The 27687-nt window shown below is 40.7% G+C and overlaps 1 protein-coding gene across 1 annotated transcript in view; it reads left to right on the top strand.

The window, feature by feature from the left end:
- The window catches only part of LOC140153650 (inositol-tetrakisphosphate 1-kinase-like), a 56690-nt gene extending 46930 nt beyond the window's left edge, over positions 1-9760 (top strand). Inside the window, 2 exon segments of the mRNA XM_072176450.1 lie at positions 1662-1830; positions 2610-9760. Coding sequence (XP_072032551.1) covers positions 1662-1830; positions 2610-2905 — 465 coding nt within the window. The 3' untranslated portion in view covers positions 2906-9760.
- The last annotated feature ends 17927 nt before the right edge of the window (positions 9761-27687 follow it).

Genomic DNA, 27687 nt, shown 5'->3' with positions numbered 1-27687 from the left:
AATGTTATACTATATTGCTAACAAAAGTTGTGAATCTCTCAAAATCAACTTTTCTCAGCACCTGAAATGCACATTTATGGTCATTTAAGTTAATGTTTTGAAGTGTTTTTTTTTTTTCAAAACTTCATAGCAAGTAGTCTAAATACCTCAAATTGTACCTTTTTAAAGTTTCATGATTTTAAGTCTTTGATTTGATAGCAAATGCATTAAACTGTTATAGTGGATAGTAAGAAGATAGATAACATGTATATCATCCCAACAATCTCAAAATTTGGTGAGGGAGGCCCTTATTATTTGTTATTTTGTTACAAATTGGCCATTCATTTCTGTTTAAATTTGCAATTGCAAAGGGTTTGTCAGCGTTATAAAAATGGGGAGGCTCCTAATATTTTTATTATTTCTCCAAAGTCCTGCCCATATCTTGAAGAAAGTGTTTGCAATGTGTTTATAAATGATAACTAAGAACTTCTGTACATCTTTTTGCTTTGTAACAAAAGTAAGGGAGCAAATAAGAACAAATATTTTAAAATCTCAAAAAAATCGGTGAGGGCAGGGACGATATACATGTTATTTATTTTACTTGGCCTTATGACCTTGTTCCACATTGCTCTCACAAATCAAGCTACTGCCACATTGTGCCTCATTAGGTGGTGTTGGGTCATAATTGTCCAATCAATTGAAACGTTCACCATGCTGAGCAGTAATCAAATCCGATTTTTACAGGAAACTTGAAAACAATTACCACGCCCTCACCTTTACACTGTGTTTAGTGTTGTTTTAGAAGATCAATTCTCACCAGTGTAGACTTTGTAAAAAAAAAACTTTTTGGGTCCTGGTATTTTATATGTTCAGGGGTTTACTCAGCAGCCAAACCTTCACTGTCATGCTGTGTTTAGTAGTCACTTGTGTTTAGTGTTATTATAGAAGATTGATTCTTGTATATCTATTGTCAATAGTATTAGCCACTTGCAGTTCCGCCATTATGCACTATGTGGGGAGAGCCTCGAACTGGCAGCATACATGAATGGGAATTGAACCAGTCATATAACATTCTGTGTAAGGTTACGTAATTCTTCCTTTCATGTATGCTGCCAGTTCGAGGCTCTCCTCACATAGTGATAATGGCGGAACTGCAAGTGGCTAATTGATAGATAGATTGCCATACTAAGATTGTTGATTTTATTTTGTAAATTAAATCTAATACTAGAACTAAAATTTGCAACTCACTTTGCTACGTTGCGTCCAAAAACTTCATTCACAACATCATCAATCAGATGCCTGATGAAGTTTTTGGATGCAACATAGGAAAGTGAGTTGCACATTTTAGTTCCAATATTAGATTTAATTTACAAAATAACGTTTTGAACTGCTAGATGAATAATCTACACCAAGATATAAGATTGTTAATTGTTGTTGTAGAAAGGCAGGAATTGCTTTTCACAGACCTAGATGAGAGTATGCTATGGGAATCACTTGTTGATAGCTACCGAAATGTAATCTTAAAGGAAAATTGGCAAAATCTGTTGCATTAAAATTTCAACACAACACAACAGATGATTAATATACACATCTTCTCATCGAACACGTTCTTAAACAAAATGGTTGACCAACTTCAAGTTATAATAATAAAGTTAATTTGCCTTTAACCCACTCTCCTCCAGCTTGATGAAAGGGACCAACACCAAGAGGGCTTACAACCTTGCCCAGAAACACTTAGGACATTAGTACAGGTGCTTAGGAGAAAACTCAAGATGTCACTATTCGGGTTGGATATCATTGTTGAAAATCACACAGGAATACACTATGTAATTGATATCAATGCATTCCCAGGTAAGAATTGGACTGTTAGAATTGAGTGTTTATGATGATATTTTTAGACAGTCAAGTTCAATCGATATAGGCATTCAAATATGGTGCGAGAGGCTGTGGGTACGAATCCTGGTGGTGGTTATACGCTTTTGTGTTAAAAAATTGAGTTAGCTTGAAATACCCATGGACAATGAACGTAAGTATTGCTAATTGGCAAGTTATAACCTGTAAGTAACTTGGGTAGCTGATCCTGGCTGCTAAGGTCAATTTTGGAATGTCTAGCTTCTTAGCTGCAAGTCCCTGTGTTGTTGTTTAATGGTTTATGAAATGATATGGGGCTGTAGTGGTCATCGACAACCTGTAAAGTGTGCTGGGGCTTGTGGATCAATGTCTAGGCATTTTGCCTGTGCATAGCGCAATAAGCGCACTATAAATCACTGCACTTTTTTTTATTGACTACATGTATTTTAAATTATAATGTTATGATTATGACAAATACATAAGGTGGTGTGGGTTTTCGCTTTTTTGGTTCTAGCATTCAGTTCAGATGAGGCAAAACACCTGTTGGATCACCTATCTGGTGTAAACTCAACAGCACAGTACCGGCCCTGTTGAGGAGTTCAACATACCTTAAATTTCAATATGTAGCACAAATCTACATACATGTAGGACACTGACTGGTGTTGTTATGATACCTTCTTGACCTTTGACTACAATGAACTATTGATACTCTTTTTACGTTTTCTCGGGTCATTGGTTTAACCTTTATATAATTTTTTGTATTGTATTCACTTTTATAGGGTATGATGGAATAGATTTCTTAACTTCACTACACTCCCACATCTACAAGATCTTACAAGAGCCCACCACGGAACACACGTGCCTACCAGAGAAGCAGGACAAAGAGCTTAACAACAAAGATGTGGAAGAAAGGTTAAACCATCCAAATCAGAAACAAAAAGATGACGACTCGGACAGTGAAGAGAAGAAAAGGCTTGAAAAAGAACTGGGTTTGTCCAGTACTGATTTGATCCTTCCTAATGATTCCAAAGATTGTTGTAATAAAGAAGTCGATGTAACATTAGAGAAAATGTAATGTATATAAATATATATGTATTATAAAATTTAAAAGCTTATTATTATGTGAACATTAAATGCCTGTCCAAGTTCATCAGTAACTTTGAACCAATGTTGAGGACAAGATGTGGATGTAAGATCCTGATTTGTCCAATAGAGGCCTTGCCTGTGATGCATCATCCTGTAAATATGGCCGACTACTCAAATGCATTCAACAAAAGCATGATTGCAATCTACCGTGACAGTTCGTCTCACACACATAACCCTGCACTACGATAAAATAGGTTGATGACAACATTTGATTGAATGGTCTGCACTCCGCCATAACTACGGTGAAGGACACTGGCTCAAATCCTTTGTTTGGAACCAATCAATAATTTCATGCAGGGCCTCTATTGTGTCAGGATCAATGAGGAAGAATCAAAGAGTACAGACTCGGCAATGTTTGCGTGTCGTTCATGGAGGCAACTTTACGTACCTCTGGATTACTTCACTGGGCTTGTGGCAAACTGATTCAAAGTTTGTAGTTGTTTGCTTTCTGCATGTAACGCTTCCAAAAACGGGCACTAAGCACTGCATGCGCAAACCTTTGAAATGCCTCAAGCTTAACCTTAACCCAACTAGGTCTCACTAAAGCTCACTATTAAAACCACTCTGCGTGCATGCATTCCACAGGACTTGATGACGCAATCAGCCTAAATCATAAATACCGGGGAATTGCTGCCCGGGGCAGCCAAACCTTAGCAGCTACATGTCGGTGATCGTGTGCGTGGCATGCGAGGGGTCCCGGGTTCGAATCCCGGGGGTACCAAGTGACTTTTTTCTTCACCTTCTCTCCTTTTTTGTTTCTTCTTTCCCTTCCGATACCAAAAAACATGTGTAGGGTTAGGGTTAAAGAAGCCCATTATTGTTCAATTTCGTGCTCTTGCCGAGAAATGCCGGCGGTACATTATCCGGCCTCCATGCGCGACAATCCAAGATGCCAGATCTACCATAGCATTAATTATGTATGGTGCAATTTTGAGTCTATAATCCTTTGGTATAATATCTTTGATCAGGTTAGACATGGAACAGGTGTCTCATTGACTGATTGAGGAATAAAATTGTTGGTATACCGTAAAAACTTGATAGTTGGCATATGTGCTTACTATCGAGCACTTTTGAAAACAAGAAATTATACCAGAGTCTGGCGCTTTACCAACTGAGCTTATGGGGTTGAGACACACATTTGCAAGTTTACTTGTTCGTATATAACTATGTATATCGATGATTTGCGCAAAACCCTTTACACTATTGTGGATGCGGCTCTTCATATTCGCATGTTTTAAAGTGCTCGATAGTAAGCACATTATGCTAACTATCAAGTTTTTACGGTATACCTTCTCCTCATTCTTCCACATTTCCTGATACTAGTTACTGAATGACTTGGACACAGTGCATCTAGCTGCCTGCTAAAAGCAGGATAGACACATGTTTTTATTTGATAGGAATCCAGTAACTATTCATTCAGCAGCCATTTTATAATCCACCTGCTTTGGGATTCCGGTGCAATGTAGGCAATATAGCTAGCCTATGTAATGTGTGAGCGGTATATGATTTGCAATGACATAGCTTACAAATAAATGGCCTTATTAGATATAGACACGATGTGCAAATGATGATGTAAAGGGATTCAAAATTGGCTGCAGAGTGGAAAGTTGGGTTTATATAATTGATATGTTATACTGTCCACTGTGTCTTTTTTATAAATAGATGAATGATTTGCATTTGTTGCAAGTCTTTGAAATGAAAATGTGCACTGTACTCAATTCTGGTGCTTACAGTGACATTGTTTGCTGATACCAATATTTGTGGTAATTCTCTTAGGGAATAAAAAGAACAAATTGCATGATTGGCTTTTACAACGGGTACTCATAGTACAAATTGATGGTTTCAACGAGTTTGCTGTTGGACAAGTATGAAATTGTCAAGCTTCCATCAGGATTAGCCACGGCTCGTGAAAACTACCAGGATTTCTGCAGTCTACTTGCACATGAAAAACTCCAAATAAAGATTTGTCCTGAAGAAGTCTAAGCTAATCTTGACAAAAGTTTGACAGTTTTATAGTTGTCAGATTAACGAATCTGTTGAAACCAACCAATTGTAAAAAGAACAAAAATTTTCCAATAAATTAAATACAAGTTTTACCATTAAGTACATCTACAAAGTACTTGGGTAAATTACACAATTTGCTGTGAGTTCTGTTATATGATCAATTATTTTTCAGTTGCATAAGTTTTTAGATGTATCTAGGGGATTTGTCACATAACCTGTCGTAAGGTTACAACAAATATTTTTACTCTTGTCGAGTCATTGATATCAACGCTTTGAGCAAATGATTGCGATTGAAGCTGCTATAATCTGTTGCGTTAACCATTGCGTATATGTGTGTGACGTCAAGCGTGCGTATAGGAACTTGTGGAAAATACAATGCTAAATCTGCAAAATATTATACCAATGAAATGCAAACTGACGTCATTAACTTGCCAAGAGTTTAAAAAAATGGAGTAACTTGAATGATAGGGATACTGTAGTTACAATGGGTCAGTATCTTTCTCACTGAGCTGTGTTTTTGCATAGGGAGAAGACACCTGACACATTGCATTGGACGCAATTAATTCAAAAATGGTGGTCACACTGAATAGTCTTATTCTGAAGGGATTGAGGAGGTCTATTATGTGACAATACCATGGTAAATGGAACAGATGGTATCAGCATGTGGGTTGTATGGGGGACTACAGTAGGACTACAACTCATTCTTGAATATGAAACATGTATTTTATTTGTTTTTGCTAATTAATTGGCAAGCGATTCTGTAGAAATAGTGGCAATATTCTTTTTTATCATTTGAACTTACCCCTCATTACATGATTTGTACTTCCAGTAAAATTTATGAACTTTGCACCCTTAAATCTACTGAACATCCGACCTGATAATTTTACGATATCCAATTATTTATATGGGACTTTGTCTTGGTGCTACTATGACTTTGTTCATATATGTATATTCGTTCATTTTACTCTGTCAATGGCTTATTGTGGTCTCACTATATGTAAGGCTGTATTAATTGAATTGTTTGTCTCAAAGCTCTTCAGTCTTTGAAAACCTTATGCAGAATGCGTTTTTTTCCGCTTTTTTTTCTTTAATATAAAATTTTATGATAAGTATTATATTGACTGTTTTGTACTTGTCAGTCTCAAAAAGCTCAACAGACTCAATGCCAGTTTCTCGGCTGTGATGCATGGGTACTGCCCATTCAAAAGAGAATGCGAATACGATTATGATACAATGTTGACCTTTATACAGGTTTGGTTGCTTTCTTGGAAAATTTGGACTGAAAATGTAAAAATGGAAGAAAAAAAAAGGAAATGTGACTTTTTCATTGAGCATAACGTGGATGCTTTTATTAACACATGTGGGAGCTTTGAGACAAACAATTAAATTAATAGAGCCTAACCATCATCATGTTAGCCATAATCTGGCCTTATAGTGAATAATATTTAAGCTATAACTTATAATTATGTATAACTGTTTGCTACCCTGTGACTTATGTTATTTGCATAATGTGTGCAATAAGGGAGGATATATAGCACTGCATAAATTATTAGACTCTCAAATTCAGTTAAAATGGAATCTTTGGACTAGGATAAGTTATTGATGCCACTAAACAAACCGATGTAAAAATTCCAATCGGAAAATAATATGCCAAATACTGTTTTCCACATATTCAGTGATCCGGATGTGATCATGCTGTCAAAGATAGGTTATATCATTACAAGTATGTGAAATGGAGAAATCCACCTGATATTCCGATCATTGGATTTACAAGCAGTTTATATTTGTATAATAGCAATAGTAATAGCTTCAAGAGCTGATGTATATTTGCCATATTAAATTAAACAATAATCCTGCATAACTGTGATGCATTACATCGAAACATGGCATTGTTGGAAATCTACATTTAAGTAATATTCTACATTTTAAATTTGTTAGAAATGTTTGTTTTTTTCCTTAAGACAGCTGCCATGTTTTGATGCGGGTTGGTCACATATCGACTGCTCAGTGCCAGAAGTGGGTAAGTGCAATAGCTGCCCTATGAACATTTGGCAATTTACACACAGTATATTGTACTCATCTACACATGGCAGCAACAAATGCCAGCTATTGTACTTACCCACTAATGGCACTGAGCAGTCAATATACCACTATGCAGTACTCTATGCTGAAATACTCAATTGCTATTGCAATACCAGATGCAGAAATGCATATTCTGGTTGCTATGTTACAGAGTACACAAATGAAGGTCAATCCTAATTAAGAAGTTTTTTTCTTATCAGTAGGGCAAGAGTCCATAGTGTTAATTGTGCTCTTTTTTTTACAAACAAAAACAAAAACAGATCAACCCAGTAAGTGATTTAAGCACAAAAACAGATCAATCCAAGTGAGTTTTTGGAACTACAATTACTGTGAAATTAATTATCTGTTCAATTTTTCATTTTATATGTAAACAGAAATCAATGATTGATATACAAGGAGGTGCTTTGCTCAACTTGCATATTTGTACAATGAAGTATGATGAGTCGCAAATTGAGGATGAAACACGTTTTGTTGGGGCACCTTTGTGTGCAGATTTCTGACACGTCCTAGACGCAATGTGTTTTGTTACCATGACATTTGTAGCCGCCATTGATGCTTCATAGATGAATGTTATGCGAGTATATAATGTGCCTTTTTAGAGCGATTTCAAATCTAACTGCTATTTGTTAGATGTACCAGCTGTACCAAGTTAACGATTCTATTTAAGAACCATCAGAAAAATGGCTGATAGTTCAAAAACAATCCCAAGGTTTATTTTATTTTATATGTTCAAGCACATTTAGGCATGAACAGTGCAAATCTGATGTATAAACTGCTGCCAAGTGAGTGCCTACATATTAAGGAGCACCCAATGAGAAATCGGACAACAGAAATTACACGTCAAACACTTAACATATGTGCATCATGAAGTAGAAAATCCCATTTACTCAACATTTTTCTAAACACTATAGATGTCTCAATTCATGTTGATCATGTATTTACAGGTTAATTCTCATCCGTAGGGACTACTGTTGAGAGCTTTGCCCCTATGGATGAGAATCATCCGGCGGATCATCACTGAGGAAGTCGCCCTACTTTGGCGACGTAACTGTTCAACAGCGAGTAGAATTTTGGATATGTCTGCATAATTATTGAACTTAATTTGACTTTACGATCCTGATGAATCTATTCCAAGATGTATGTGCAAATTTTGCATAAATTTAAGTGCAACTGCTCAATATATTAAGTTAATTTTAGCACTTATTGGCTCTTAATGCATAACATTTTATTGCGCATTCACTTTTGAAATCTGACTCAAATTATGCAGCCTCTAAGAACTGTTTTGATTGGTTACAAAGAGGGTTATATCGATGTATTGAGCCAATCAGAGATGTGATAAGAACAGTTATTCAAGCTAAAGGGAAACACACACATCCTTTAGATCTCTTAGCAATTTTAAGCTCAATACGCACTTTTAGAGTTTCTCTACCGTATGTCGACATGTACCGAAATTACTTCCCACAATACAATATGCGTATTGCATATTACAAAAGAGACAGATTATCTCAGAATGCAATATGCCTATTACCTTGTGGGAAGGAAATTGGATACAAATCGACAAATGGCACTCGCTAGAGTTCCGAAAGCTCAACGTCTGAAAAGGATTTCTCTAGGGAAAGATCAAACCTTACTTGTGTTTACCGACCTAGAGTACCAAGTAATTTCAGGTCAAATTGACATCCGGTAGAGAAAGGTGCGTATTGAACTTGAAAATTGCGAAGAGATCTGAAAGCTTGATTTTGATTGGTCACTCAGATGATTACACTTTTGAAATGTGACTCAAATTATGCAAATTTATACTTGTGACTGTGATCCATTTTGAATATTAATGTATTGTTTGAAATAAGTTGATGGATTCAGACAATTGTCGAAAGATTTAGATCAGAAGTACTTGCCCAGCAAATACAAAACGTTTTCACAAAATGTTTAAATGTTGGGCTGTGGAAAGGGTATAAAACATCGTAATAACATTGAGAAAACATTTATGACAACTTGATGCAAAATATTCTAACGTAATATCAAAACAAAATGTTTAAAAAAGTTTTGACGAAATATTTGCAAAAATGTGTGCCAAAAAATATTTTGCAATAACATTTTCACAACATTTTTAAAATAATGTATTTTGACCCAACACAAAACATGTTTGTAACATTCTAAAAACATTTTTGTGTTTGCCGGGTATTACTATGTATGATATGTCTGCAGGGCTTTTTAAAAACGGCTATAAGGGCAAGTGCCTGGGGCTACAACAAAATTTGATGTACTGTAAAAGTCAATATTTTCGCGAGAAGATATTTTCGCGATTTTGTCAATTGCGCAAGAATTAAATTTCGCAGTTTTGATATTGATACAATAGAAACCTAATGCAAAATGTTATTTTCGCGAGTTTTTATTTTTGTGATTTTATGTCCACTCCCGCAATTCGTGAAAATAAAAACCTCGCGAAAATTTCTACTTTTACAGTATCCTTCATGTAAGACATGCAGAGTTAGACTAGAGTAAAGACTTTTGAGGGATTATATGCAATGAAGCTTATTATCCCCCAATGAAGTTTTCACACTAGACTAGTTTGGATGATTTCTTACAGGAAGGAGTAACCCAAAGTTTGCAGACCCTAACGCCGGCCCTGTTGATCTACATAACATCATGCTGCTTTTGAATACCAGGAACTTGTGAATGAAATTCATTTACATGATAAAACTTGTAAGTTGATTGTGAGTGTCCAGCAATGATATTATTTTTAAATTTAACTAATTGCCTTCTGTTGGACTTCTTGATAGACTTTTATTATGTTATGTAAAAGTTTCAAATTTTCAAGAACAAAAAATAATGTTACAAATTCCACCTCCTCCAAGTTGTTGAAGGTGGTACATGCCCTAATGTGTTACCCACTCACCCCACTCCAGTGTGCCAATTGCTATACCATTTTAAACCCTGATGTGGCAGTGATGGCAATGCATTGACCACCATGTTCAGCAACTCATCATCACGACACTTGTAAACAAACCGGAGCCCAAGTTTGATTGACAGATGACGTCAGATGCAAACTAGTCTTTTAATTTTGTCTTTGATTATAGGTTTCAGAATTATAAAATCCTATCGATGGTTGTGATTAGCGATGTGTTCATATCTTTGTTACAAAGCTATTGGGCTATTCCATCTAAAATCCACACTATCCCTGTGGACGATTTTGGAAATACTTTCCACAAATGCAAGGGGAGTATGAATTTCAAATGGAACGAACACATTAAGGAAGCCCATTTGAAACTCACCCTCCCTCAGTGCTAGATTCAGGTTGAATCTTTCACAAAGGGTGTATGAAATTCAAATGGAGCTGCTTGATTTGTTCATTCAATTTGAAATTCATACTCCCCTGTGGAAGATATTTCCAAAATCTTCCACAGGGGTAGTGTGGATTTTAAATGGAATAGCCCATTACTGACACTTGTTAGTTTGAATTAAAGCAAACTTCTTTGAACTTATCAAGTTTTCAGGGTTAATCCTGAATTCAGGATTGGATTTTTTTATCTCCCTTTCCCTGTCCAAAAGTATAGGAATATACAGATTTGCAGGATTATTTTCCAGCATTTCAGGATTTTCTGTTGACACCTACGTATTTCCTTGTTTTGTCGTTGATTTTTTTTTAAAAGAAACGACACAAGAGTTGTGACATTTTTGGTCCGTTGGGAATTACCCACTGCATGTACGAACAAAACAAGCACAAAATATTCAAACATTGAAACCTTCATGTCTTTCATTTATAATGCTGTACAACTTGGGCTTTTTAGCTCTAACTATTTGTACCAATAATGTTTGTAATCTAAGTGGTGTAACAATTCCTGGTTGCATCCTACAGTTCTATGTCACTTACAAAATCAAAAACACCTGGAAACTTATCCCTTCCTGTTTTTTATTTTGGTTTTGGTTTCCTATTTGATTGTCCATAACAAAGTATATTTGTTGAAGCTATATGGGTATTTTCCCCCACATGTTTAATTCATCTATTTTGCAGTTCATCATGTAGTCAACTGCATAATTTGGATTCTGGTTAGTTTTACTTCTATTGACCTATTTTTATTGACCTATTTTATTTTGGTTAAAATCAACTCTGAAATTGTTATACTTAATTCTCTTGGTTGATAAGAAGAACATGTTTTTAATGTTTCCCTATAGCAGCCAGCACACACAAACTATGCACTGTTTTTGTCCTCATTGTTATGCGCTCGCTGCTCTGGGGCAAATATTCAAATCTTATTTTGTTGTTCAACGCTTATTGGGGTCTAATTGTAACTTAATGACTGACTAGATAAACCGCATGAGCACTACTGGTCGAATTATCAGCCTCTAAGAACTGTTTTGATTGGTTACAAAGAGGGTTTTATCGATGTATTGAGCCAATCAGATATGCGGTAAGAATATTCATTCAAGCTAAAGGGAATACACACCTTTAGATCTCTTTGCAATTTTAAGCTCAATACGCACCTTAAGGGTTTCTCTACAGGATGTCGATATGTACGAAATTCCTTCCCACAATGCAATATGCGTATTGCATAACAAAGGAGATGGGTTAACCTCTGAACTGTATCTATTGTTATGCAATATGCCTATTACCTTGTGGGAAGGAATTTAGATACAAATCAACATCTGCTCTGAAGATGGCACTCGCTCGAGTTCCGAAAGCTCAACGTCTGAAAAGGATTTCTCTAGGGAAAGATCAAACCTTACTTGTGTTTACCGACCTAGAGTACCAAGTAATTTCAGGTCAAATTGACATCCGGTAGAGAAACCCTAAAGATGCGTATTGAACTTAAAATTGCGAAGAGATCTGAAAGCTTGATTTTGATTGGTCATTCAGATGATTACACCATGAAATTAACCAATCAAGGGCTCTGTAAGGAAGTAGTGCACATGGGGTTAATGGTTATTATTTGTTGTAGGATCAGCATGCAAACTAGTTGATTCCTCAAATGTATAATGATTTAAAGAATAATGTATGTATACATTGTATAGATATCTGATGCTTTTGATATTGATCATTAAGAAGTTATAATAAAAGTACTTTTTATCATACACTTATTGTTTTTGTGTTATTTTTCTATGTCCGTTTGTGTGGGATGTGTGTATCTCTCTCTCTCTCTGTCCGGTGGTGCTATTGTACAAGTGTGCGCAGTTTCCCTCGATCTGATGCCAAGTGTGTTGCACCATGCATTCCTTGGTTAAAAACCATGTCATTAGTCCAAAATGTTGATGGATATCGCCTTCCCTTCCACGACAGCCTTCCATAGCTCCTTGCAAACTTTGGCCTTTCTCTTCCGTGTTTCACAACAATATGGTAAAAGTACTTCAGCATTCTCTCCAATATGCCATTTCTGATGGTTAAACCTGTACCTATCTATAGGGTCCAGGAATTTGTTTTCCTGTTTCTCCGTTTCACTAGCAGAAGCTTCCTGTAAACACCACATCTGAAAATCATATGACAGCAATTTCCATAATTATACTTGTCACACCTTGCACAGTCGTCCTTGCAATAGCCAGTCTTCTCTTCATTTCAGCTGCCGATGTTGTTAGTCATCGCGATGAGGTGCTGAATGCTATCTTGAGTAGATAGCAAAAAAAAAATTAAAAATCAAAATATACCAAAAGACTTTCTCCAACATTCGCGCGCTTTAAAATCTGCATTCGGCCTAATGCTGAGCTAATTAAGGTAATACGATGTATTGTTGGTCAAAGCAGCAACAAAAAAATGTAGTTCACAGCATCTTGCGAATGGTAGTGAGCTTTAGCAAAATTGCATTGCTCAATTCATAGCGAGCGTGTAGAAGAATTCAGGCATAATATACTACCGAGCGTGTAGAAGAATTCAGATATCACATATATACTTTTGTAAGTCCTGTGGTAAGAAATCAAACTACTATATAGTACCCTCAGACTTTCCTAACACACGAGCATTAAAATATGCATTTGACCTATAATCCTGAGCTAATAAAAAAAAAAGCTAAAAACAGATATATATATTATGTAGGTCCGGAACGTGATGAGTTAATAATATTTTAAAATTTTATAGAGAAAATAATGTCAAACATGACTTCTACAGTAGAAAGAGCTGATGAATCGAGATCAGATGATAAATACTATCTTCAGTAGATAGCGAAAAAACCGTAAAATATCGATAAATACCCTAAGACTTTACTAACACGCGCGAATTAAAATCCACATTAAAAGGGTTAGAACACTGAGAGATATAGGTCCGGAACGTGATGAGTAGGCCTATATCATATGCCTAGTTTAAAATTTTATGATCGGGACTGATGTACTACTAAAGAAAAAAATCGTCGTTACGAGGTGAATTGAAAATAGAGAAAATATAATGTAAAAGTAACACATGACTTATGTAGTATAGAAAGAGCTGATGAATCGGGATGAGATGCTAAATGCTACATGTAAGACTTTCCTAACACACGCACATTGAAATCTGCATTCGGCCTAATGCTGAGCTAATTAAAAAAGGTAATAAAATACAGTAGGTCCGTAACGTGATGAGGCTACAATATAGCTTAACATTTTCTGATCGGGACTGATTTAGGGGGATTGCTACTACTAGAAAGAAGAAAAAAATTCCCCGCTATGTGAGAACTGAAAATATAGAGAAAATAATGTAAAACATGACTAGAGCTGATGAATCGGGATGAGATGCTAAATGCTATTCAGTACTGTAGGAAAAAAAACATGAAAAATCAAAATACAGGCCTACCCTACCCCTTTTCTAACACGTGCGCATTAAAATATGCATTCGGTCTAATGCTGATTAAAAGGGAAATAGGCCTATAGTTATTTCCGGAACGTGATGAGTTTATAATATAGTTTAAAATTCTATGAACGGGATTGATGTACTAGATAGGCTAGAACAAAATTCGCAGCTACGTGATGAAATGAAAATATAGAGAAAATAATGTGAACATGACTAGTGCAGTAGACATGGATGATGCATGGGAATGGGATGCTAAATGCTATCTTCAGTAGATAGCAAAAAATATAAAAAATTATCAATTTTTAATACTTTGCAATAAAATTTGAGTTATGGCCTACACTGAGACGAATATACCTACAGGTAGGTATATTCGTCTCAGGGCCTACATAACTAATTTGGTGCACCAGAACGAAATTCAAATTTCACGATATCTTTGCTAAACGAATTAATCTGCAAGAAATATTTTGTACATAAACATTATGTAGCCAGAGGTTTCCAGTGATATAAAAATCTCAACTTTTTTGAGAAAAGTGGGGGGATGAGGCTGTGGATGATGAAATGCCCTTTTAAGCTGTTCCAGTTAAATTACATACCCATTGGCTGTTCCATTTAATTTACATACTCCCTCTGAAATAATGGCCCCAAAATAGCTGTTCCATTTGATTTACATACTCCCTCTGGAATAGATTTCCTCTAATCAATTGCATATTGTGAACTTCAATCTATCAAATTCAGGTTTGACGATCATGTGACAAATCGAATCTGTGACGGGTCATATTGATATCGATATCAATTAGGCTGTTCCAGTTAACTTACACACCCATTGTCCTTTGGCTGTTCCATTTAATTTACACACTCCCTCTGAAATAATGACCCCAAAATAGCTGTTCCATTTAATTTTACATACTCCCTCTGAAATGGCTGTTCCATTTAATTTACATACCCCTCTGGAATAGATTTACTCTAATCAAATGGCATGATATTGTGAACTTCAATCTATCAAATTCAGGTTTGGCGATCGTGTGACAAATCGAATCTGTGACGTCAATATTGATATCGATATCAATTAGGCTGTTCCAGTTAAATTACATACCCATTGACCATTGGCTGTTCCATTTAATTTACATACTCCCTTTGAAATGGCTGTTCCATTTCATTTACATACTCCCGCTTAAATGGCTGTGTCATTTAATTTACATACATGTATTCCCTCTGGAATAGATTTCCCCTAATCAAATTGCACATTGTGAATTTCAATCTACCAAATTGCATAGCTTATTTTTTATTATTATTTTTATTTTTATTTTTTAATTAAAATTTTTTTGTTTGTTTGTTTCTCATTTAATGTTGTAATTACTAGTATTTCCAGATAAAGTACAAGATAAACGTATAAACATTTCAGTTGAAAATCCCTAAGGTTAAATAAGAAATTAAATAAAAAGAAATGAATGCAAACCAGTCATTCAATACAAACGTACCCTCAGACTTTCCTAACACGCGAGCATTAAAATATGCATTTGACCTATATAATGCTGAGCTAATAAAAAAAGAAGCTAAAAACAGATATATATATTATGTAGGTCCGGAACGTGATGAGTTAATAATATTTTAAAATTTTATAGAGAAAATAATGTCAAACATGACTTCTACAGTAGAAAGAGCTGATGAATCGAGATGAGATGATAAATACTATCTTCAGTAGATAGTGAAAAAACCGTAAAATATCGATAAATACCCTAAGACTTTACTAACACGCGCGAATTAAAATCCACATTAAAAGGGTTAGAACACTGAGAGATATGTAGGTCCGGAACGTGATGAGTAGGCCTATATCATATGCCTAGTTTAAAATTTTATGATCGGGACTGATGTACTACTACTAGAAAGAAAGAAAAAAATCGTCGTTACGAGGTGAATTGAAAATAGAGAAAATATAATGTAAAACTAGAAACCACAGTTGTGTTTGACCAAACACGAATATCTATGCCCGTGCCCACACCTAACCCCCCTTCCCCTATTCACAAAATGAAAACTTATACCCCTTGGTATAAGCTTTAAATGATATAAGTATCATTATCATAGCACCTAAAATAAAAAACCGCCCAATTGGGCGCCAAATGCAAAAGTTAGTGACCATCATGTGAAAGCCCTTGTTATAAACTTTAATTGATATAAGTATCATCCTCATAGCACCTAAAATTAAAAAGCGCCCAATTGGGCGCCAAATCCAAAAGTTGGTGACCACCATGTGGAAGCCCTTGTTATAAACTTTAATTGATATAAGTATTATCCTCATAGCACCTTTTAAATAAAAAAGCGCCCAATTGGGCGCCAAATCCAAAAGTTTATAAAGATTGTCCCTTTAAGCGGTTAACCTCTTAACCCCATTGTACGTCGTGACGTATATTTGAAGCCTCCATCATTGCAAATACAGGTAGCTACCAAAATTCTACCTATTGCGATACACTGTGTTAACCGGTCGTACCTATTTTGCTTTTTAAAGCATATGAACTTTGACCTCTGGGGATGTGGCTAGCATAGCATACTTCTAGGGTCATAGGCCATCATTGTACCAAGTATGAACCATGAGGGCACTATAGTTTTTGAGCTAGAGCTGTTTGAAATTTTACACATATTGCCCCCTGTAGCCCATGACCTTTGACCTCTGGGATCGGGGGTACCCTAGGATGTATCTAGGCGTCATGGGCCATCATTGTACCAAGTGTGGGCCCCGAGGCTTCTTTGGTTCTTGAGCTAGAGGAGTGCAAAGAAGTGGTCTTAAGAAGAAGGAGGAGGAGGAGGAGGAGAACTAGAAACCACAGTTGTGTTTGACCAAACACGAATATCTATGCCCGTGGCCCAAACTCTCTCTAACACCCCACCAGACCATCACTCTCTTATACTCCACCAGACACTCACTCGCTCTAAAACACCACCAGGCAGGCCCTACTCTCTCTAATACCCCACCATGCCTTCACTCTCTCTTATACCCCATCAGACCATCAATCGCTCTAAAACACCACCAGACTGGACCATACTCTCTCTACTAATACCCCACCAGACCCTCATTCTCTCTTATACTCCACCAGACACTCACTCGCTCTAAAACACCACCAGGCTGGCCCTACTCTCTCTAATACCCCACCAAGCCTTCACTCTCTCTTATACCCCACTATACACTCACTCTCTCTCAAACACCACCAGACTCGCTCTAAACCACCACTAGGCTGACCCATACTCTCTCTAATACCCCACTAAGCCTTCACTCTCTCTTATACTCCACTATACACTCACTCTCTCTAAAACACCACCAGGCTGACCCATACTCTCTCTAATACCCTACCAAGCCTTCACTCTCTCTTATACCTCATCAGACCATCTCTCTAAAACACCACCAGACTGGACCACATTATCTCTAATACCCCACCAGACCCTCTCTCTTATACGCCACCAGACACTCACTCGCTCTAAAAGACCACCAGGCTGACCCAAACTCTCTCTAATACCCCACCAAGCCATCACTCTCTCTTATACTCCACCAGACACTCACTAGCTCTAAAACACCACCAGACTGGCACACACTCTTTCTAATACCCCACCAGACCCTCACTCTCTCTTATACGCCACCAGACACTCATTCGCTCTAAAACACCACCAGGCTGACCCAAACTCTCTCTAATACCCCACCCAGCCATCACTCTCTCTTATACTCCACCATACACTCACTCGCTCTAAAACACCAACAGGCTGACCCATACTCTCTCTAATACCCCACCAAGCCTTCACTCTCTCTTATACTCCACCAGACACTCACTCGCTCTAAAACACCAACAGGCTGCCGCATACTCTCTCTAATACCCCACCAAGCCTTCACTCTCTCTTATACTCCAACAGACACTCACTCGCTCTAAAACACCACCAGGCTGAGCCCAACTCTCTCTAATACCCCACCCAGCCATCACTCGCTCTTATACTCCACCAGACACTCACTAGCTCTAAAACACCCCCAGATTGGCGCACACTCTCTCTAATACCTCACCAGACCCTCACTCTCTCTTATAATCCACCAGACACTCACTCGCTCTAAAACACCACCAGGCTGGCCCAAACTCTCTAATACCCCACCAAGCCATCACTCTCTCTTATACTCCATCAGACCCTCACTCTCTCTGAAACACCACCAGACTGGAGAATACCCCTTTAATCCCAAAACATTGTGTCCCTTTAAGCGGTTAACCTCTTAACCCCATTGTACGTCTTGACGTATATTTGAAGCCTTCATCATTGCAAATACAGGTAGCTACCAAAATGCTACCTATTGCGATACACTGTGTTAACCGGTCGTACCTATTTTGCTTTTTAAAGCATATGAACTTTGACCTCTGGGGTTGCGGCTAGCATAGCATACTTCTAGGGTCATAGGCCATCATTGTACCAAGTATGAACCCTGAGGGCGCTATAGTAGTTGAGCTAGAGCTGTTTGAAATTTTACACATATTGCCCCCTGTAGCCCATGACCTTTGACCTTTGGGGTCGGGGGTACCCTAGGATGTATCTAGGGGTCATGGGCCATCATTGTACCAAGTATGGGCCCAGGGGCTACTTTAGTTCCTGAGCTAGAGGAGTGCAAAGGACTGATCTTGAGAAGGAGGAGGAGAAGGAGAAGTCGAAGACTAGAAACCACAGTTGTGTTTGACCAAACACGAATATCTATGCACGTGGCCCACACTCTCTCTAACACCCCACCAGACCATCACTCTCTTATACTCCACCAGACACTCACTCGCTCTAAAACACCACCAGACTGGACCACACTCTCTCTAATACCCCACCAGACCCTCACTCTCTCTTATACTCCACCAGACACTCACTCGCTCTAAAACACCATCAGGCTGACACATACTCTCTCTAATGCCCCACCAGACCCCGGGCAGACCCCCACTCTCTCTTATACTCCACCAGACACTCACACGCTCTAAAACACCAACATGCTGACCCATACTCTCTCTAATACCCCACCAAGCCTTCACTCTCTCTTATACTCCACTATACACTCACCCTCTCTAAAACACCACCAGGCTGACCCATACTCTCTCTAATACCCTACCAAGCCTTCAGTCTCTCTTATACCACATCAGACCATCAATCTCTAAAACACCACCAGACTGGACCACATTCGCTCTAATACCCCACCAGACCCTCACTCTCTCTTATACTCCACCAGACACTCACTCGCTCTAAAACACCACCAGGCTGACCCAAACTCTCTCTAATACCCCACCAAGCCATCACTCTCTCTTATACTCCACCAGACACTCACTAGCTCTAAAACACCACCAGACTGGCACACACTTTCTAATACCCCACCAGACCCTCACTCTCTCTTATACGCCACCAGACACTCACTCGCTCTAAAACACCCCCAGGCTGACCCAAACTCTCTCTAATACCCCACCCAGCCATCACTCTCTCTTATACTCCACCATACACTCACTCGCTCTAAAACACCAACAGGCTGACCCATACTCTCTCTAATACCCCACCAAGCCTTCACTCTCTCTTATACTCCACCAGACACTCACTCGCTCTAAAACACCAACAGGCTGACCCATACTCTCTCTAATACCCCACCAAGCCTTCACTCTCTCTTATACTCCACCAGACACTCACTCGCTCTAAAACACCACCAGGCTAACCCAAACTCTCTCTAATACCCCACCCAGCCATCACTCTCTTATACTCCACCAGACACTCACTAGCTCTAAAACACCCCCAGATTGGCGCACACTCTCTCTAATACCTCACCAGACCCTCACTCTCTCTTATAATCCACCAGACACTCACTCGCTCTAAAACACCACCAGGCTGGCCCAAACTCTCTCTAATACCCCACCAAGCCATCACTCTCTCTTATACTCCATCAGACCCTCACTCTCTCTGAAACACCACCAGACTGGAGAATACCCCTTTAATCCCAAAACATTGTGTCCCTTTAAGCGGTTAACCTCTTAACCCCATTGTACGTCTTGACGTATATTTGAAGCCTTCATCATTGCAAATACAGGTAGCTACCAAAATGCTACCTATTGCGATACACTGTGTTAACCGGTCGTACCTATTTTGCTTTTTAAAGCATATGAACTTTGACCTCTGGGGTTGCGGCTAGCATAGCATACTTCTAGGGTCATAGGCCATCATTGTACCAAGTATGAACCCTGAGGGCGCTATAGTAGTTGAGCTAGAGCTGTTTGAAATTTTACACATATTGGCCCCTGTAGCCCATGACCTTTGACCTTTGGGGTCGGGGGGGTACCCTAGGATGTATCTAGGGGTCATGGGCCATCATTGTACCAAGTATGGGCCCCGAGGCTACTTTAGTTCTTAAGCTAGAGGAGTGCAAAGGACTGATCTTGAGAAGGAGGAGAAGGAGAAGGAGGACTAGAAACCACAGTTGTGTTTGACCAAACACGAATATCTATGCCCGTGGCCCACACTCTCTCTAACACCCCACCAGACCATCACTCTCTTATACTCCACCAGACACTCACTCGCTCTAAAACACCACCAGACTGGACCACACTCTCTCTAATACCCCACCAGACCCTCACTCTCTCTTATACTCCACCAGACACTCACTCGCTCTAAAACACCATCAGGCTGACCCATACTCTCTCTAATGCCCCACCAGACCCCCACTCTCTCTTATACTCCACCAGACACTCACACGCTCTAAAACACCAACAGGCTGACCCATACTCTCTCTAATACCCCACTAAGCCTTCACTCTCTCTTATACTCCACTATACACTCATTCTCTCTAAAACACCACCAGGCTGACCCATATCTCTCTAATAATACCCTACCAAGCCTTCACTCTCTCTTATACCTCATCAGACCATCAATCTCTCTAAAACACCACCAGACTGGACCACATTCTCTCTAATACCCCACCAGACCCTCTCTCTTATACGCCACCAGACACTCACTCGCTCTAAAACACCACCAGGCTGACCCAAACTCTCTCTAATACCCCACCAAGCCATCACTCTCTCTTATACTCCACCAGACACTCACTAGCTCTAACACACCCCCAGACTGGCACACACTCTCTAATACCCCACCAGACCCTCACTCTCTCTTATACGCCACCAGACACTCACTCGCTCTAAAACACCACCAGGCTGACCCAAACTCTCTCTAATACCCCACCCAGCCATCACTCTCTCTTATACTCCACCAGACACTCACTCGCTCTAAAACACCAACAGGCTGACTCATACTCTCTCTAATACCCCACCAAGCCTTCACTCTCTCTTATACTCCACCAGACACTCACTCGCTCTAAAACACCAACAGGCTGACCCATACTCTCTCTAATACCCCACCAAGCCTTCACTCTCTCTTATACTCCACCAGACACTCACTCGCTCTAAAACACCACCAGGCTGACCCCAACTCTCTCTAATACCCCACCCAGCCATCACTCGCTCTTATACTCCACCAGACACTCACTAGCTCTAAAACACCCCCAGATTGGCGCACACTCTCTCTAATACCTCACCAGACCCTCACTCTCTCTTATAATCCACCAGACACTCACTCGCTCTAAAACACCACCAGGCTGGCCCAAACCCTCTCTAATACCCCACCAAGCATTCACTCTCTCTTATACTCCATCAGACCCTCACTCTCTCTGAAACACCACCAGACTGGAGAATACCCCTTTAATCCCAAAACATTGTGTCCCTTTAAGCGGTTAACCTCTTAACCCCATTGTACGTCTTGACGTATATTTGAAGCCTTCATCATTGCAAATACAGGTAGCTACCAAAATGCTACCTATTGCGATACACTGTGTTAACCGGTCGTACCTATTTTGCTTTTTAAAGCATATGAACTTTGACCTCTGGGGTTGCGGCTAGCATAGCATACTTCTAAGGTCATATGCCATCATTGTACCAAGTATGAACCCTGAGGGCGCTATAGTAGTTGAGCTAGAGCTGTTTGAAATTTTACACATATTGCCCCCTGTAGCCCATGACCTTTGACCTTTGGGGTCGAGGGTACCCTAGGATGTATCTAGGGGTCATGGGCCATCATTATACCAAGTATGGGCCCAGGGGCTACTTTAGTTCCTGAGCTAGAGGGGTGCAAAGGACTGATCTTGAGAAGGAGAAGAAGGAGAAGAAGGAGAACTAGAAACCACAGTTGTGTTTGACCAAACACGAATATCTATGCCCGTGATGACCACACCTGACCCCCTTCCCTATTCACAAACGAAAACTTGGTGAGCACCATGTGAAACCCCTTGTTTTAAACTTTCATTTGATATACATGTAATGCTCATAACACTAGACTGGCCCACACTCTCTCTAATACCCTACCAAGCCTTCACTCTCATTTATACGCCACCAGACCCTCACTCTCTCAAAAACACCACCAGACTGGACCACACTCTCTCTGATACCCCACCAGACCCTCACTCTCTCTTATACTCCACCAGAAACTCACTCGCTCTAAAACACCACCAGGCTGACCCATACTCTCTCTAATACCCTACCAAGCCTTCACTCTCTCTTATACTCCACTATACACTCACTCTCTCTAAAACACCACCAGACTGGCCCACACTCTCTCTTATACCCTACCAAGCCTTCACTCTCTCTTATATCCCATCAGACCATCAATCTCTCTAAAACACCACCAGACTGGACCACACTCTCTCTAATACCCCACCAGACCCTCACTCTCTCTTATACTCCACCAGACCATCACTCTCTCTAAAACACCACCAGACTGGACCACACTCTCTCTAATACCCCACCAGACCCTCACTCTCTCTTATACTCCACCAGACCATCACTCTCTCTAAAACACCACCAGACTGGACCACACTCTCTCTAATACCCCACCAGACCCTCACTCTCTCTTATACTCCACCAGACACTCACTCGCTCTAAAACACCACCAGGCTGACCCATACTCTCTCTAATACCCCACCAAGCCTTAACTCTCTCTTATACTCCACTATACACACACTCTCTCTAAAACACCACCAGACTGGCACATACTCTCTCTTATACCCTACCAAGCCTTCACTCTCTCTTATACCCCATTAGACCATCAATCTCTCTAAAACACCACCAGACTGGACCACACTCTCTCTAATACCCCACCAGACCCTCACGCTCTCTTATACTCCACCAGACACTCACTCGCTCTAAAACACCACCAGGCTGACCCATACTCTCTCTAATACCCCACCAAGCCTTAACTCTCTCTTATACTCCACTATACACGTACTCTCTCTAAAACACCACCAGACTGGCCCACACTCTCTCTTATACCCTACCAAGCCTTCACTCTCTCTTATACTCCATTAGACCATCAATCGCTCTAAAACACCACCAGACTGGCCCACACTCTCTCTAATACACTACTAAGCCTTCACTCTCTCTTATACCCCATCAGACCCTCACTCTCTCTTAAACACCACCAGACTTGACCACACTCTCTCTTATACCCCACCCCTTAACCAACCACACTCCTTGTCCCATCATGACAACCTATTGAGGTGGTCCAAGGAACCAAAATCAAAATGCCTACACATTCCCTTTTAAGGGAGTTTTTGTCAAGTGATCAGTTTCCTTGACGTACGATTCAGGCCGTTATCATTGCAAATACAGGTAGCTACCAAAATGCTACCTATTGCGATACACTGTGTTAACCGGTCGTACCTATTTTGCTTTTTAACGCATATGAACTTTGACCTCTGGGGTTGCGGCTAACATAGCATACTTCTAAGGTCATAGGCCATCATTGTACCAAGTATGAACCCTGAGGGCGCTATAGTAGTTGAGCTAGAGCTGTTTGAAATTTTACATATATTGCCCCCTGTAGCCCATGACCTTTGACCTTTGGGGTCGGGGGTACCCTAGGATGTATCTAGGGGTCATGGGCCATCATTGTACCAAGTATGGGCCCAGGGGCTACTTTAGTTCCTGAGCTAGAGGGGTGCAAAGGACTGATCTTGAGAAGGAGAAGGAGAAGGAGGAGAAGGAGAAGGAGAAGGAGAATCCGAAGACTAAACAGAACAAATACAATATCTATGCCCCGTTGCACGGGCATACGGGCATAGATAAGAAGGAGAACTAGAAACCACAGTTGTGTTTGACCAAACACGAATATCTATGCCCGTGATGACCACACCTAACCCCGTCCCCTATTCACAAATGAAAACTTGGTGAGCACCATGTGAAACCCCTTGTTTTAAACTTTCATTTGATATACATGTAATGCTCATAACACTAGACTGGCCCACACTCTCTCTAATACCACACCAGACCCGCACTCTCTCTTATACTCCACCAGACACTCACTCGCTCTAAAACACCACCAGGCTGACCCATACTCTCTCTAATGCCCCACCAGACCCCCACTCTCTCTTATACTCCACCAGACACTCACACGCTCTAAAACACCACCAGGCTGACCCATACTCTCTCTAATACCCCACTAAGCCTTCACTCTCTCTTATACTCCACTATACACTCACTCTCTCTAAAACACCACCAGGCTGACCCATACTCTCTCTAATACCCTACCAAGCCTTCACTCTCTCTTATACCTCATCAGACCATCAATCTCTCTAAAACACCACCAGACTGGACCACATTCTCTCTAATACCCCACCAGACCCTCTCTCTTATACTCCACCAGACACTCACTCGCTCTAAAACACCACCAGGCTGACCCAAACTCTCTCTAATACCCCACCAGACCCTCACTCTCTCTTATACGCCACCAGACACTCACTCGCTCTAAAACACCACCAGGCTGACCCAAACTCTCTCTAATACCCCACCCAGCCATCACTCTCTCTTATACTCCACCAGACACTCACTCGCTCTAAAACACCAACAGGCTGACCCATACTCTCTCTAATACCCCACCAAGCCTTCACTCTCTCTTATACTCCACCAGACACTCACTCGCTCTAACACACCACCAGGCTGACCCCAACTCTCTCTAATACCCCACCCAGCCATCACTCTCTCTTATACTCCACCAGACACTCACTAGCTCTAAAACACCCCCAGATTGGCGCACACTCTCTCTAATACCTCACCAGACCCTCACTCTCTCTTATAATCCACCAGACACTCACTCGCTCTAAAACACCACCAGGCTGGCCCAAACTCTCTCTAATACCCCACCAAGCCATCACTCTCTCTTATACTCCATCAGACCCTCACTCTCTCTGAAACACCACCAGACTGGAGAATACCCCTTTAATCCCAAAACATTGTGTCCCTTTAAGCAGTTAACCTCTTAACCCCCATTGTACGTCTTGACGTATATTTGAAGCCTTCATCATTGCAAATACAGGTAGCTACCAAAATGCTACCTATTGCGATACACTGTGTTAACCGGTCGTACCTATTTTGCTTTTTAAAGCATATGAACTTTGACCTCTGGGGTTGCGGCTAGCATAGCATACTTCTAGGGTCATAGGCCATCATTGTACCAAGTATGAACCCTGAGGGCGCTATAGTAGTTGAGCTAGAGCTGTTTGAAATTTTACACATATTGCCCCCTGTAGCCCATGACCTTTGACCTTTGGGGTCGGGGGTACCCTAGGATGTATCTAGGGTCATGGGCCATCATTGTACCAAGTATGGGCCCAGGGGCTACTTTAGTTCCTGAGCTAGAGAGGTGCAAAGGACTGATCTTGAGAAGGAGAAGGAGAAGGAGGAGAAGGAGAACTAGAAACCACAGTTGTGTTTGACCAAACACGAATATCTATGCCCGTGGCCCACACTCTCTCTAACACCCCACCAGACCATCACTCTCTTATACTCCACCAGACACTCACTCGCTCTAAAACACCACCAGACTGGACCACACTCTCTCTAATACCCCACCAGACCTTCACTCTCTCTTATACTCCACCAGACACTCACTCGCTCTAAAACACCATCAGGCTGACACATACTCTCTCTAATGCCCCACCAGAACCCCACTCTCTCTTATACTCCACCAGACACTCACACGCTCTAAAACACCAACAGGCTGACCCATACTCTCTCTAATTCCCCACCAAGCCTTCACTCTCTCTTATACTCCACTATACACTCACTCTCTCTAAAACACCACCAGGCTGACCCATACTCTCTCTAATACCCTACCAAGCCTTCACTCTCTCTTATACCTCATCAGACCATCAATCTCTCTAAAACACCACCAGACTGGACCACATTCTCTCTAATACCCCACCAGGCCCTCACTCTCTCTTATACTCCACCAGACACTCACTCGCTCTAAAACACCACCAGGCTGACCCAAACTCTCTCTAATACCCCACCAAGCCATCACTCTCTCTTATACTCCACCAGACACTCACTAGCTCTAAAACACCACCAGACTGGCACACACTCTTTCTAATACCCCACCAGACCCTCACTCTCTCTTATACGCCACCAGACACTCACTCGCTCTAAAACACTACCAGGCTGACCCAAACTCTCTCTAATACCCCACCCAGCCATCACTCTCTCTTATACTCCACCAGACACTCACTCGCTCTAAAACACCAACAGGCTGACCCATACTCTCTCTAATACCCCACCAAGCCTTCACTCTCTCTTATACTCCACCAGACACTCACTCGCTCTAAAACACCAACAAGCTGACCCATACTCTCTCTAATACTCCACCAAGCCTTCACTCTCTCTTATACTCCACCAGACACTCACTCGCTCTAAAACACCACCAGGCTGACCCAAACTCTCTCTAATACCCCACCCATCCATCACTCTCTCTTATACTCCACCAGACACTCACTAGCTCTAAAACACCCCCAGATTGGCGCACACTCTCTCTAATACCCCACCAAGCCATCACTCTCTCTTATACTCCATCAGACCCTCACTCTCTCTGAAACACCACCAGACTTGAGAATACCCCTTTAATCCCAAAACATTGTGTCCCTTTAAGCGGTTAACCCCATTGTACGTCTTGACGTATATTTGAAGCCTTCATCATTGCAAATACAGGTAGCTACCAAAATGCTACCTATTGCGATACACTGTGTTAACCGGTCGTACCTATTTTGCTTTTTAAACCATATGAACTTTGACCTCTGGGGTTGCGGCTAGCATAGCATACTTCTAGGGTCATAGGCCATCATTGTACCAAGTATGAACCCTGAGGGCGCTATAGTAGTTGTGCTAGAGCTGTTTGAAATTTTACACATATTGCCCCCCTGTAGCCCATGACCTTTGACCTTTGGGGTCGGTGGTACCCTAGGATGTATCTAGGGGTCATGGGCCATCATTGTACCAAGTATGGGCCCCAAGGCTACTTTAGTTCTTGAGCTAGAGGAGGGCAAAGGACTGATCTTGAGAAGGAGAAGGAGAAGAAGGAGAAGGAGAATCCGAAGACTAAACAGAACAAATACAATATCTATGCCCCGTTGCACGGGCATAGATAAGGAGAACTAGAAACCACAGTTGTGTTTGACCAAACACGAATATCTATGCCCGTGGCCCACACTCTCTCTAACACCCCACCAGACCATCACTCTCTTATACTCCACCAGACACTCACTCGCTCTAAAACACCACCAGACTGGACCGCACTCTCTCTAATACCCCAACCAGACCCTCACTCCCTCTTATACTCCACCAGACACTCACTCGCTCTAAAACACCATCAGGCTGACCCATACTCTCTCTAATGCCCCACCAGACCCCCCTCTCTCTCTTATACTCCACCAGACACTCACACGCTCTAAAACAGCAACAGGCTGACCCATACCGGTACTCTCTCTAATACCCCACTAAGCCTTCACTCTCTCTTATACTCCACTATACACT

This window comes from Amphiura filiformis, chromosome 5, assembly GCF_039555335.1.
Source record: "Amphiura filiformis chromosome 5, Afil_fr2py, whole genome shotgun sequence".
Classification (NCBI taxonomy): Eukaryota; Metazoa; Echinodermata; class Ophiuroidea; order Amphilepidida; family Amphiuridae; genus Amphiura; species Amphiura filiformis.
Note: the sequence above shows the minus strand (reverse complement) of the source record. Positions and strands in the feature narration are given on the sequence as shown.